Source organism: Prunus avium, chromosome 1, assembly GCF_965620075.1.
Source record: "Prunus avium chromosome 1, drPruAviu1.hap1.1, whole genome shotgun sequence".
Lineage (NCBI taxonomy): Eukaryota > Viridiplantae > Streptophyta > Magnoliopsida > Rosales > Rosaceae > Prunus > Prunus avium.
The window spans coordinates 52,352,337-52,365,147 of NC_142284.1; the positions used below are offsets into that span (position 1 = coordinate 52,352,337).

The 12,811-nt window shown below is 39.0% G+C and overlaps 3 protein-coding genes across 6 annotated transcripts; all 3 read left to right on the forward strand.

The window, feature by feature from the left end:
* Positions 1–590: 590 nt before the first annotated feature.
* LOC110761154 (ribonuclease H2 subunit B) lies at positions 591–3,752 on the forward strand. Of its 2 annotated transcripts, none has more exons than XM_088246965.1 (10): positions 591–774; positions 862–933; positions 1,016–1,117; positions 1,195–1,271; positions 1,365–1,488; positions 1,963–2,027; positions 2,423–2,492; positions 2,802–2,874; positions 3,021–3,099; positions 3,338–3,752. In XM_088246965.1, exons 1-10 carry the CDS (start codon positions 726–728, stop codon positions 3,461–3,463), a joined length of 837 nt encoding a protein of 278 aa, XP_088103091.1. In that variant the 5' UTR covers positions 591–725; the 3' UTR covers positions 3,464–3,752. The 2 variants fall into 2 exon arrangements, with proteins under 2 accessions (XP_088103091.1, XP_021819250.1); XM_021963558.2 differs by having other exon boundaries at positions 862–921.
* A 384-nt stretch (positions 3,753–4,136) lies between these two features.
* LOC110761327 (protein kinase C-like zinc finger protein) lies at positions 4,137–6,921 on the forward strand. Of its 3 annotated transcripts, none has more exons than XM_021963789.2 (5): positions 4,137–4,438; positions 4,613–4,991; positions 5,242–5,364; positions 5,639–6,118; positions 6,203–6,921. In XM_021963789.2, exons 3-5 carry the CDS (start codon positions 5,287–5,289, stop codon positions 6,782–6,784), a joined length of 1,140 nt encoding a protein of 379 aa, XP_021819481.1. In that variant the 5' UTR covers positions 4,137–4,438; positions 4,613–4,991; positions 5,242–5,286; the 3' UTR covers positions 6,785–6,921. The 3 variants fall into 3 exon arrangements, with proteins under 3 accessions (XP_021819481.1, XP_088103090.1, XP_021819480.1); XM_088246964.1 differs by having other exon boundaries at positions 4,757–4,991; XM_021963788.2 differs by lacking the exon at positions 4,613–4,991.
* A 518-nt stretch (positions 6,922–7,439) lies between these two features.
* On the forward strand, positions 7,440–11,619 carry LOC110761286 (kinase with adenine nucleotide alpha hydrolases-like domain-containing protein). Its single transcript, XM_021963733.2, has 10 exons — positions 7,440–7,974; positions 8,111–8,211; positions 8,374–8,495; positions 8,688–8,893; positions 8,986–9,043; positions 9,160–9,469; positions 9,759–9,860; positions 9,935–10,363; positions 10,555–11,310; positions 11,425–11,619. The coding sequence occupies exons 1-10, from the start codon at positions 7,773–7,775 to the stop codon at positions 11,461–11,463; spliced, it is 2,325 nt and encodes a 774-aa protein (XP_021819425.1). The 5' UTR covers positions 7,440–7,772; the 3' UTR covers positions 11,464–11,619.
* The last annotated feature ends 1,192 nt before the right edge of the window (positions 11,620–12,811 follow it).

The following is a 12,811-nucleotide window of genomic DNA, read 5'->3' on the forward strand; positions in this document are numbered from 1 at the left end:
TGGTATAAAAGATCTTTTACTCATATCATTCATATATTTGGTGTAGCAATTTCCCGTTGGATTCATGTATTATAGAGTTTGTATGGATATGTATGGAACTAAACTCAGATGTAACATTTTTCAGTCTTCCAAGAAACCTATTTGCTTGAGGATAAGGACTCTCCAACAAAAGGAAAGAAATACATGCTGCAATAATATTGAATAATCATGAGATAACAATTCTTTTGAGCGCCTCCTTGCGCCTAAATTACAAGGAAATGAGGTTTCTCACCATTACACTATTAAAATGTCACAGAGTTCAAAGCTAAGGCCATTGGGATGCAAGTCAAGACTATTTTCCACCGAACTAGATCCTTAAACATAACACATACAATTCCTATTCCGATAAAAACCACAAAACAATTCTATATTTATTTTCTTTTTTTGGGTTAAGCAATTTGAATTTGAATTTTTTTTTTCTTTTGAGAAGACCTTTTTCTTTGGATAAGTTTGATATTCAATCAATTGGGACATATGGAGCCCATACGACAAAGCCACTTTTTTAAAATTATTTATATTTTCATTTCCTAAAAAGTAAAAAACAACGGGTTTAATGACCCACCGGTGGACCTATCATATCCCCTCCCTCCATCTCTCTGCACGGCGCGCGCGCAGTTTCTTTTTCGGTTTCGCTTCACTACGCCTTTGGTGACTGCTAGGGTTTAAGGAACGAAAGTTTCATTTCAATGGCTTGGTGGGAAGGCTTCGATGAAATCCGTCTTCTCATCGCAGCAGGTAAATTTCTGTTCCGATTTCTCGTTCCTCATTTTCAATTAATCCTTTATTCTCTCCATCTCTAAACCCTAAACGAAAAATCTACAGATACTGCTGAAACTGGAAACGACGTCGGACAATTGCTTTCGCTTCGGCATCCCAAGTCCGGTATTCCTCAATGCATGTATTTGATTTCTTGAGATTTATGAGAATTTGAGATTAGGGCATCTTTCACTGTTATTCACTTGCTTTCTTTGTACAGGGAACTCAATCTGCTGTCTTTTAGTTAATGGAGTTCTTCAGGAGCTTAATTGGTTCAAGCAATCCTACACTTCTTGGTTTCTGGGTGACTATGTTGCTGAAGGTGGTACCCTGCTTCATTTTATTTCATTTTTTTCTTAAATTTTGTTTGCCTAACTTATGTTGCAATTCCATATTTAGATGGTGGATTATACACTACCACTCCAGTTGATCCTGTTTTCATTTTGTTGCCCATTTTTGAAGAAGCTAGAATGAAGGTACTTTTATGGTGCTTAATCCCACTTTTCATTGACTTTTTGTTTGTCCTTTTTTAATCTTAGTGGTAACTACATTCCTTGTTAAAAATGCAGAAGGGGGATGATCCGGGGAAGTTCAGGCTTGTAGATGAGATAATCTTTGTTGAAGGCTATCCCGGATATCAGAAACTATTGCCCATTGCAGAGAATTGTATGCAAGTAGTTAGTGAAATCAAAGGTGGCACACTACCTATGCACTAGTAATTCAAATTTTAGGTAGAAGTTTGCGAACCAACCAATTAACTTGTACTGTATCATGTTCACATCTTGCATTGGTGGTGAAGAAAACTAGAGAACTAGAGAATTCTAATTTGGCGTTGATTGTGAGTCGATACTAATGTCACACAATCAAGGGATTTGGATACACTTTCACCCTTGCCTTCAGAAACTTTCTAATGATCGAGAGATATGAATCCTGAAACATAATCTCTATTACTGGAATGGAAATTGACAGCTTTGTCTAGAATCTAGTGGTTAATTATTATCTTTTTTGAGGTCCTTAAGGGACCATGTATGTCTGAACTCCAATATGCTTGTTTAATTCATGTTGCCAATTCAAATAATTTGAACTTTTACAATATTAGTGTCAACAATTATATTGGACTTTGTTATATTTCCAAGTAAATATTGTTTCGTCTCATACTGTCTGCAGAAATTGGATCCTCAAAATTTTTCAGGCTTGATGATTCCAAAGTTCTAGCTTGGATGTACCATAAGGTTTGTCCACATCTGATATCACTTAATTTTGGTGTTTGATGATTATTGAGCAGTGTTTTTTGTGAAGAATTAGCTCCCTGCACCACGCATGCCATATAACTACATATGATTGACCACTAATTGCTTTATTTTTCTCTCTGATCCACGGCCTTGGGTCTAGTGAACCTCCTCCCCCATAATAGTATGGTGGAGGGTAAGTTCTAGGTTTCAAGCAAGTTTGACTTGTGCTTGTCTATCAATCTTTTTGTCTTTTTTCCTGGGTTCTTCCATTTTTAATGTTGAGATATGTGAATATATCCACGTACATATGAAAATTTTCGAACAATATTTTAGCTACTTAATGCTGCAAGTTTTTTTTGGTAAGTTTTTATAATCTTTGTGCCCTGTGATGGCAGGTATGTCAGCTAAAACAGACACTATCCACCTTGGACAATAATTATGCTGCAAGGGAAGAGAAAGATAGATGTACACTTTTAGTGAGAAAACCATTTATTTTATGACTCTTCTGTTTCTCTCCCCTCTCTCTAGTGTCTATTGGAATTTCATCTGTTCAGTGTTGAAGTGAGAGAAGTAAACTTACTTTGGTAGTAAAAAACTGGCATGTAGTCAAGACTGTTATCGGCTGTATAACAGCTTATACGTATTTATTATACTTGTAGCACTCCCTAAATCCTGCTATGCCATAAACAACTAGTTCATAAGTATGTGAATCGTTCCATTTTGCATGGGATGTCTGTTTTTCCATTCATTAATTCACCTCTGTTACTGGTGCAGTAATTGATGCAGTTTCAATATTAGGGGAATACTTGGATGAGCCCTGGCTGAAGCTTTTGAGTGACTGTTTGAGGTATTGCCTCAAAAAATGGTTCATAACAAGTCATAAGTCTTGTCTGTAGAAATTTGGGAACTAATGCAAACATCTATTGTTAGAACTTGGAATGTTTCAATTTTGAAATGCATTAACTAAGTCTGGGATACTGATTGTGTTTTCAGGATAGACTTAACAGAGGCAACAAGAAAAATGTCAGATATCGAAATTCTTCCGACTGCCACAGAAAGCAATGGCTCACAGGTATGCCTCCCAGACATAGGGCCACTTCTCCCTATAAATTGGAATAAATAAAAAACTGTTTGGTACAGTTGTGGAGCTTGGACTATTTCCCGGGAACTAAATATTCCCGCACACAAATGTTTTCCTGAGTGTTTCAAAACTAAATAGTTAGAGTTGATAAATGCTTTCCATATCTCATGACCAGACAATTTTGGTTCATTCTGATGGGTCTTTTTGTACACGTGTTGTAATTTGTCAGGAAAAAAGTAAGAGTGACAATAAGACTACCAGAGCTGGAAGGCAAGCTAAGAAGCCCAAAGTGGAGACAGAATCACATAACATCAGAGAAATGTTTACTAGAGCTTCTTCAAGAAGGAAAAAGTGAACCATTTCAAAATGACACATTTTTGTGTAAATCATGAAGTTCCTTCACCATGATTCGAAATGCCAATCTAAACGATTTTGATTAGACCAGTAATTAGTCCATCAGCATTGACCACTGTACTGCTGCCTTGTAATCCATCGACTGTATCATTGATTTGTGTTGTAGTGATTAGTGACTAGTTATTTCAAGATTAATGTTCTCACCTTAAACTGTAAGAACTAAGCTTATATTCAATGGTAACATCTGATTTTGGCATTAGATGATGTATAATAAGGAATTTTGTTAATTTGTTGCATGTGTAATGCTAAGGCAGTCGTCTATGCGCGAGTGGGCGATTTCCAATAATTGATGTGATTTGGATTTTTACGTTTATCAATGACTGACGCTCGCCCGCACAGTTGTACATACAACCTTCAATATCAACCGTACCCGTCTGGCCCGCAAGAGGTTCCATTCCCTATTGATGAGTTCCGTGTAATTGTCATGCCGTTGGTCGAATCAGGCCTTGATATCCGCCCACCTTATCTATTCCGATTCAAATGGACGAGGAGTATAATTTTATTTATCTATTTTATCAAATATGCTAGAATGCGACTTATATCATTTTTTAAATATATTTTTTTAATTCCTCGGTCAAATTTTATATTTAAATAAAATAAAATATTCCAACCTTGTGTAAGAACATGGGAAGAGGGCTAAAAGTTAGAATCTAATATCTGCAAAGTGGGATATACCTTTCCCACTCTATCAATCCTCAAGTTTGTTCCCTGCGCTTGTATTCTCTTTTTATTCTTTGGAATTTGTGATCCTTTTCCAGCTCTCACCCTGTGGGTTGTGTCCATTTGCTTAAATATTCTTTTGTGACCATTCTCATGCACGAGCAAGCAAAGGGTTCTAGCCAGAAACAGGGAATATATATAATCTCCCTCTGTCTCTCTCTCAAGAAGATTATCCAATCCTGAACCGAAGTCTCAGGTACTCCTTTTCTATACTCTGATCGATTTCAACTTTCTGAGGAGTTTGTGTAATCTTTTGTTTTTGCTCTTTAACAATCCACGATGGTCAATGTAATCGGAGTAATTGCGATTACATGTTTAAAATATGACCATCGAAAATGCTAAAGTCAGTCGTCCACATGTGTATGTATAGGTGGCTGTCACACACACACATCAACCGTGGACACAACTGCCTACACATGCGTGGATGACTCTCAGCATAGCTCTTGTTACAATACTAAGTTTATGGAGTGAAGAAGCAAATATTAACTAATAAGTTTTCTGATTTGTCCAAAAGGGAAATCACATATTGATCATTTCCAGTTAGTCAACTTTGAGTTGGAAGAAAGAGCATGCCCTGATTCTTATTGGATGATTCCTTACTTTGCCTACATGTCCAAATGAGTTGCCAAACAAATCAAACATAATTAAATGGAGGATTATAAAAGAGAGTAATAATATTGCCAACAAGGTAGCGCCATGGCTGCAAAGCCAAGGTTGACATTAACATGTGTATATAGACGGTTTAAAAGGTACCTCATATCTTTTCCTTTATTTTATGGAATATTTTGGGAGAATAATCGACTGCGAATTGATACGATTGTTGAAAATGTTTTAGATTTCCCTTGTAGAAGAATATATATATGAAGCATCTACACCTCCCAAAGTTTGTAGCTTTGATGGCATGAATAATATAAATCAAATATTCTTTTGCAGCAAAGTGTAGGTACTTTTGTGAATGTCACTCTTTCTTTCTGTTTCCTTGTTGATCATTGTGTTTAGGAAATATAAAAGAGGGGTGGAGGCCGTACTTTGCTTGTAGTTCTGATGGCAGTGCCTAGCAGCAATATAGCAACCGTCCTTGAATCTGAAGGAGTTGAGTTCCTTCTATCTGGTGACAGAAAGGTAGTCTTCAAAAGCTTCTCCTTCTTCCTCCTCTCGTTTCAATCAATATTTTTGTTTTTCTTCGGTTGCTGGGTTTCGAAAAGATTTTAGTTTCATGGAACTATATGCGTTCTGGTGCCCCAACCACCTGAAAATATGGGAGCATGAGTTTTAAGTTGGTCTATAGAAACCCCTTTTTTGGCTAGAAAAGGATGTCTCTTCAATTTCAGAGGTGAATTTCTAATCTATGTTATGATAAGTAAAGCGTAATCTTGTTTTTTGATTATGAGGTTAGGTCCCCTTGTCATCATGTAATGGGAAGACAGTGTGCCTCTTCTTCTCAGCAAATTGGTGTAGGCCTTGCAAGGCTCTTACCCCTCAGCTGGTGAGGCTTTATGATGTGCTTAAAATGGAAGGTAAAGAGTTTGAGATTATCTTTGTCTCCTTCGACCGCGATGAGGAAAAATTCAATGAACACTTCAAGTGCATGCCATGGCTGACAGTCCCATTTGATGCAAACCTGCATAAACGATTGAGTGACCTGTACCACATCGATCGCATCCCATCACTCATTTCATTAAGTTCAGATGGAATATCAGTTGAGGAAGACTTGGTTGGACTGATTGAAGACTATGGAGCTGAGGCATTTCCATTCACTAAGAATAGAAGAGAAGAACTGAAGGCTGCTGACGAAGCGAAGCGCGAAGGGGGAAAACTAGAAGAGCTTTTGGCTCATCAAGGACGAAACTATGTCATGTCTAGTGATGGTAGAGAGGTAGTTTTTTTTACTACTCTAAATTCTTAAATTTTTTGTGGCTTACTTTGTCGACAACTGACATATATGATTGCTCATCTGCAGATATCAGTGTCCAAACTTTTTGGTAAGACCATAGGCCTTTACTTCGGTGCACATTGGAGCCCTCCTTGCCGTGCCTTCACTTCCAAACTTATAGAAGCATACAACGAGCACATGGCCTCCGGTGATCAAGACTTCGAAATCATTCTAGTCTCCACAGACCGAGACCTCAAAGAGTTCGAGCTCAACATAAGCAGCATGCCATGGCTTGCCATCCCATACCAGGATAAAACAAGACAAGACCTTTGCAGAATTTTCGACATTAAAGTGATTCCAGCTTTGGTTCTGATTGGACCAGATGGGAAGGCTATTAGCACAAATGGGAAGGCCATGATCTCCTTGTATGGTGCCAAGGCCTTCCCATTTACAGAGTTCAGGATCAAAGAGCTGGAGGCAGCTTTAAGAAAAGAAGGAGAGGCATTGCCTCCTCAAGTGAAGGATATAAAGCATGACCATTTGCTGAAGTTGGACATGGCCAAAGCATATGTATGTGATTACTGCAAGAAGCAGGGGAGGTTCTGGGCATTCTCTTGTGGTGTGTGTGATTATGATCTTCATCCGACTTGTGTAGAAAAGTCATTTTAAGAAAAAGTTTATTGAATTGTGAGAGGTGTGAGTGTAAGTAATTGAATATTGAAATTTGGCTATGCTGAAGTTATTGTAAAATGTTGATAAGATATCCTTATCAGCAAAGATTTAGTAAAACTGTTACTTGATGAAAATGCACCCATTGCCACCAACCCCTCATTTTATTTTTTAGGAAAAAAAGGAAAATGCAATTGGACCCTTTTATAAAATTACTGAAATTAGAAAATAAGAAGAAAAATTAGGAGTGGAAGAGTAGATGGGTGGAACAGATTGGTGAGTGACAGTAGATTACAATTTGTTTGTAGCTCAAGTGGTTAATATCATTTACCTCTGCACCCTAGGTAGGCTCGATTCCCCCCTCCCAATATCGCTCATATAAAAAAAGATTACAATTTGTTTTTAAGAATGATAAACATAACTATTTTGACATTTTCCAAATATGAGTAAGGTCTCAAGACTTTCTCAAATCTTGTCCCTGTGCTGAGTGCTGAGATGGTGATAATTTGAAGGAGAGGAGGGGTTGACTAAGAGAGACAATATATAGTCATTAGCTTTAGGGAGAGGTCAAACACAAAAAAGAATCCGCTAATGATGGAGGGTCCTCTCATATTAATTACCCAATCTGGACAGAGCTATTTATGGATTAACCAGTGAAAATAATCAAAATTAGTTGGTCATTGCCAAAAGTGATTTCTTGTTTCTGCTAGCTGAAAACAACAACAAAATAAGAAACATTAAGGTCAAACAACAGCACAAATACCTGGAACACAATCCTTCTTTGTCTCTTCTTGGACCCTGCTGCAGAAGAGAGACAAAGGAATTCAGACAAAGTGAAAACAACCCATTATTAATTTTGTGATCTTAAGGTTTGATTGATATATATTTGCCATTAGATTTTTGTTCTAGTTCTGGTTTTGTTTGAGTAAAAGAAACAACACAGGAAAAGAAAAGAGGGAGAGAGAGAGAGAGAGAGAGAGAGAGAGAAATGTGGCTGCCTCACAATCATGTTGACAAGAAGGAAGGAGGGAATGGGATTGTGGCACTGGCCATAGACAAGGACAAAAACAGCCAGAGTGCACTCAAATGGTGTATAGACAGTCTTGTCAAACAAGGCCAAACAGTCCTTCTCATCCATGTCAAGATCAAACCTCCTGTGTTTTCCCAATCACCTTCTCTTTCCACCCCAAGTATGCATTATCTGTGTATCTATGTGTATATATATATATATATATATATCATCCTTCATGCTTTTGTTGTTCTTCTTCTTCTTCTGTTCCTTAATTTCTGCATACCAGAAAATAACAACATACTTTTTGGGTGCAGGAAGTAACCCAAATTGGGACCAACATTTGGTATGCAAAGACCCTGATCCCCAAACCAAGGAATTGTTCCTTCCTTTTCGTGTTTTCTGTACACGTAAAAATGTGAGTGTGATGAAATTGTGTTCGCTTGTCTTTTCAGTTAGTAAGCAACACAAAATCCTACCAGCATTATTGATCCTGAACCTCCATATTAGTTGAGGCCTTTTGAGCATTGACTTTTTCCTTGTTTTTTTTGTACATTATTATTTTTATTTTTGAAATCAGATACAATGCAAAGACATTGTACTAGAAGACTCTGATATCGCAAAAGCATTGAACGAGTACGTCACTCAATCTGCAATCGAGCATTTGGTTGTTGGTGCCTCAGCAAAAACTGGCTTTCTCAGGTATATACCATTTTAACTCAGCTGCTGAAGCCTAAGTAAAAAAAAATGATTAAACCAATATCAAATTCTGGAAAGAAGGCTCTACAATTCTATAGGATGTTATGATGGTTGCAAGCGTGTTGAATGGGATATGTGATAAAAGGGCCTCGAATGTCCACAGAACATTTTCTTATCTTCGAAAACCTTTTGTAGATTCAAAATCTCAGATGTTCCAGGAAACGTATCAAAGGGGGCACCAGATTTTTGTAATGTATATGTTGTATCCAAGGGAAAACTTCAATCAAGGAGGTCTGCCTCACGTCCTGCCCCATCCATCTCACCCATACGAGCCCCAGTTCGTAGCCATACCCCAAGCCCAAAGTCAGAGCCTTATGTCTTCCCTCCGTCTGGCATGAAAGGTTAGTTTGTTGCACCTTAAGCATAATACTGTCCCACTAACTTTTTGCTCTAACATTTCTCAGTAAAACTTAATTGTTGGATCCTCTACCAGGACATGAAAAGCCACCAGAACCACACCGTAAATCCCATGATGAAATGGACAACTTCAGGTCAGTGGCACTCAGTTTCCCTTTCAATGAAGATAGACAAAAAGGTGTTATAAAACATAAAGCTGGTTTTACCTACATTATTGTGAGAACTAACATATAGTCATTATGGAAATCAGGTCTCCATTCACTAGGAAAGGGCCAAATGGGAAGTCCTATGCAGATCTCCCTATGCCAGACACAGACATATCTTATGTTAGCTCTGGAAGGCCAAGCATTGACCGTATATTCCCTGCATTCTATGACAACATAGATTCAGGAAGAATCACCCCGCCACGAATGTCAAACAGCACAGAAATAGACTTGAACCACAGCTTTGAGTCTATGCAGTACTTTGGAAGGAGATCCGTGGATGTCAGCTCCTCTCCACCTACATTCTCTTCTGTCTCTCAGGATAGCGATCGATTATCCTCTGCATCACAGCCGATGGTAAGCATATGACTTTTTATCTAGTCATTTAATTTGATAAATGTGTACTTCTTTCTCATACATTATTTATGCTTGAATATACTTAAGTTTAGGTGAGGTGTGTCAAAACTTGAAACATATTGATTTATGTGTGATTGGACCAATGAGGCTCCTGACCATCATCCTATAACTAGTTTTTGTATGGAGAAGTTTTACTTGCATTTACAGATTGTAGTTGGTAGGTCCCATTACTCAGTGGCATCCAAATTTTTTGTTACAATAGAGATGGTTGTGTAACTCAAAATTACAGGAAGATGTGGAGGCTGAAATGAGGAGGCTAAAGCTGGAGCTAAAGCAAACTATGGAAATGTATAGCTCCGCCTGTAAAGAGGCACTCACGGCAAAGCAAAAGGTACCATAAATCTTATCAGCACTGCACCTCTGATGATTTTCGCAGGAAGCTCTTATAAGATATCTATTCTACAGGCAGTAGAACTCCAGCGCTGGAAATTAGAAGAAGAAAGAAGATTGGAAGAGGCGCATCTAGCTGAGGAAGCTGCAATGGCTATTGTAGAAAAAGAGAGAGCCAAGTCCAGAGCAGCCATTGAGGCTGCTGAAGCAGCTAAGAGGATTGCAGAACTGGAAGCACAAAAAAGAATCAATGCAGAAATGAAAGCGCTCAAAGAATCAGAAGAGAAGAGAAAGGCACTTAATGCTCTGCAACATTCGGATGTCAGGTATAGGAAGTACACAATTGATGAGATTGAGGCTGCCACAGAGTTCTTTGCAGAATCTCGGAAGATTGGAGAAGGGGGTTATGGTCCTGTATATAGGTGTTATCTAGACCATACACCTGTTGCAATTAAAGTTCTACGCCCTGATGCTGCTCAAGGAAGATCACAGTTTAACCAAGAGGTACTTATGTTACCAGGCTATGAATTTGGACTATTCGTTCAAAAGGATCTTGGCTTGCCAGACTGTCTAAACAAGAGAGATTTTCCCCACATATATGCACCAATACTTAATGATAAATACATATTTCTATACCTTGTTCAGCTGTGGAACATTGTTGTTTCTTTTGTTGACTTGCTAATGACCATGAACAGGTTGAAGTACTGAGCTCTATACGGCATCCGAACATGGTTCTCCTCCTGGGAGCCTGTCCTGAGTATGGATGCCTAGTTTATGAGTACATGGCTAACGGGAGCTTGGAAGATCGTCTCCTTCGTAGAGGAAACTCTCCACCTCTCTCTTGGCAACTTAGGTTTAGGATTGCAGCTGAAATTGGCACAGGCTTGCTTTTCCTCCACCAGGCTAAACCAGAGCCACTTGTGCACCGTGACTTAAAACCTGGCAACATCTTGATTGACAGGAACTTTGTGAGCAAGATCAGTGATGTTGGGTTGGCCAGGCTTGTGCCCCCATCTATTGCTGACAATGTGACACAATATCGAATGACATCCACAGCCGGCACGTTCTGCTACATAGATCCTGAGTATCAGCAAACAGGCATGCTTGGTGTGAAGTCTGATGTTTACTCACTTGGGATAATGTTTCTACAAATGATCACAGCTAAGCCAGCAATGGGATTGACTCATCATGTCGAAAGGGCTATCGAGAAGGGGACTTTCAAGGACATGCTGGATCCATCTGTGCCAGATTGGCCTGTTGAAGAAGCTTTGAAGTTTGCCAAACTTGCTCTCCAGTGTTCGGAGTTAAGGCGAAAAGACAGACCAGACCTTGGCAAGGTTATCCTGCCGGAACTTAACAGATTGAGAGGGATTGCTGAAAACACAATGCACCATACACTAATGGCTGGTGATAGCCCTTCATCTCAGCACAGCCAAGTTTCAGTGCAGCTAGTAAGTTATATGGCCAACAAATTCGATTTTTTTTATATTCATTTATAGCAAACCCAAAACCAACCCTGAAAGCTTAAAAATGGTGTTCTTTGTTTGTTTGTTTGTTTTTTGCAGGAGGGGGGTGAACCAGAGTCACATTCTGCCGCGAGTTAGAAGGAACACATATCAACCACTCTCTAACATCACAAACATGTAGACTATTTAAGAGAACACTTTTAAGGGAATGTAACTTTGTAAGTAAGCAGACCCAAAAAGAAAAAATGTACAAGTTTTGTAGATAAATTGATGAGCTCATGAAATTTCTCAGCATGTGTATCTCACTTTTTTGGTATTTTAGATTAGTCAATCACTTCAGAATTATCACTTTCTTACTCTCTTTTGTTTGCAAAGTAATACAAGTACGATGTCTTGGTCGAAGCAACCAAAGATCCTTAACGAAACTCTTTCCCTTTCTGACCAAAACATGCCATCTTGGCTCCTCTAAACCTTTATTTATTTATTTTAAGAATAAGATTTCATTCATAAGCCAAGAAAGCATACAAAGACCAGCACAAATACAGTGGCCTTGTTAAAATCTTCCTAGGAAAACCACATGGGACAAACCCCGGGGTAGGAAAGAGTACCACATATGCCATGGACTAACAAGAGAGTTCGACACAGGCCACTTTGGACCGCTACAAAGAACTCGAAATAATACATACGAAACAAAGCACAACTCCAAGCCCCGCAAAGAACAACTCGCTACAACGTAATACTATCAAAGAAAAACTCCTATGCACGCATAATTCAATGTATAGAACGTGTTGTGAGCGTCAAAACATAGTTGGCAGAAGTACCAATACCAAAGCACAACTCCAAGCCTTGCGAAGAACAACCCGCCACAACGTAATACTGTCAAAGAAAAACTCCTATGCACGCATAGTTCGATGTATAGAACAACATGTAGTGAGTGTCAGAACATAGCCAGCATAAGTACCAATACCAACTCCATGAATCTTAACCTAGGCCCTACCCGACAGGGCATGGGGGATCAAGATTGGCCTCTTAGCCTAACGAACTTCCAACATAAGAGCATCATAATAGGAACGTTTATCAGGTGCCAAGCCCAAACGTTTCAGCAAACGCATTAGGGAGAATTGGGAGACCCCTCGAGGTTGGCCTCCGTCACCTTTTTAACAAACTTGGCGAAATATTGCTCAACAACAGTAAAGGCTCTATCACCACCCGGATCCTAGATCCCCACCACAAAAGAACCCAGAGAGATGGGAACAGAGATCGCAACCAACAACCCTATCCGTCGAAATCGAACCCAACACCAAGGAACCTAGAACGCACCAAATCCATTCGATCCAAGAACTCCTAGAAGCCAACCACCAGTAAACTCCCAGCCGGCACCACCAGCACCTTGCGAAAATCCCCATCTCCTCTAAACCTTGTCACCATTGTCAACATTAACAACCTTAAACCTTGTCAGCTGAGGATTAACTAGCTAGGCTTAATT

Excerpts from the sequence above, each read along its gene's own strand:
- LOC110761327 (XM_021963789.2), top strand. The coding sequence starts at position 5,287 with ATGGCAGTGCCTAGCAGCAATATAGCAACCGTCCTTGAATCTGAAGGA. Across the intron at positions 5,365-5,638 it reads TTCTATCTGGTGACAGAAAG|GTCCCCTTGTCATCATGTAA; the intron begins GTAGTCTTCAAA and ends TTATGAGGTTAG. Across the intron at positions 6,119-6,202 it reads TGTCTAGTGATGGTAGAGAG|ATATCAGTGTCCAAACTTTT; the intron begins GTAGTTTTTTTT and ends GCTCATCTGCAG.
- LOC110761154 (XM_088246965.1), top strand. The coding sequence starts at position 726 with ATGGCTTGGTGGGAAGGCTTCGATGAAATCCGTCTTCTCATCGCAGCA. Across the intron at positions 1,489-1,962 it reads AGTAGTTAGTGAAATCAAAG|AAATTGGATCCTCAAAATTT; the intron begins GTGGCACACTAC and ends TACTGTCTGCAG. Across the intron at positions 2,493-2,801 it reads AAGGGAAGAGAAAGATAGAT|TAATTGATGCAGTTTCAATA; the intron begins GTACACTTTTAG and ends TTACTGGTGCAG.
- LOC110761286 (XM_021963733.2), top strand. The coding sequence starts at position 7,773 with ATGTGGCTGCCTCACAATCATGTTGACAAGAAGGAAGGAGGGAATGGG. Across the intron at positions 7,975-8,110 it reads ACCTTCTCTTTCCACCCCAA|GAAGTAACCCAAATTGGGAC; the intron begins GTATGCATTATC and ends TTTTGGGTGCAG. Across the intron at positions 9,470-9,758 it reads CCTCTGCATCACAGCCGATG|GAAGATGTGGAGGCTGAAAT; the intron begins GTAAGCATATGA and ends TCAAAATTACAG.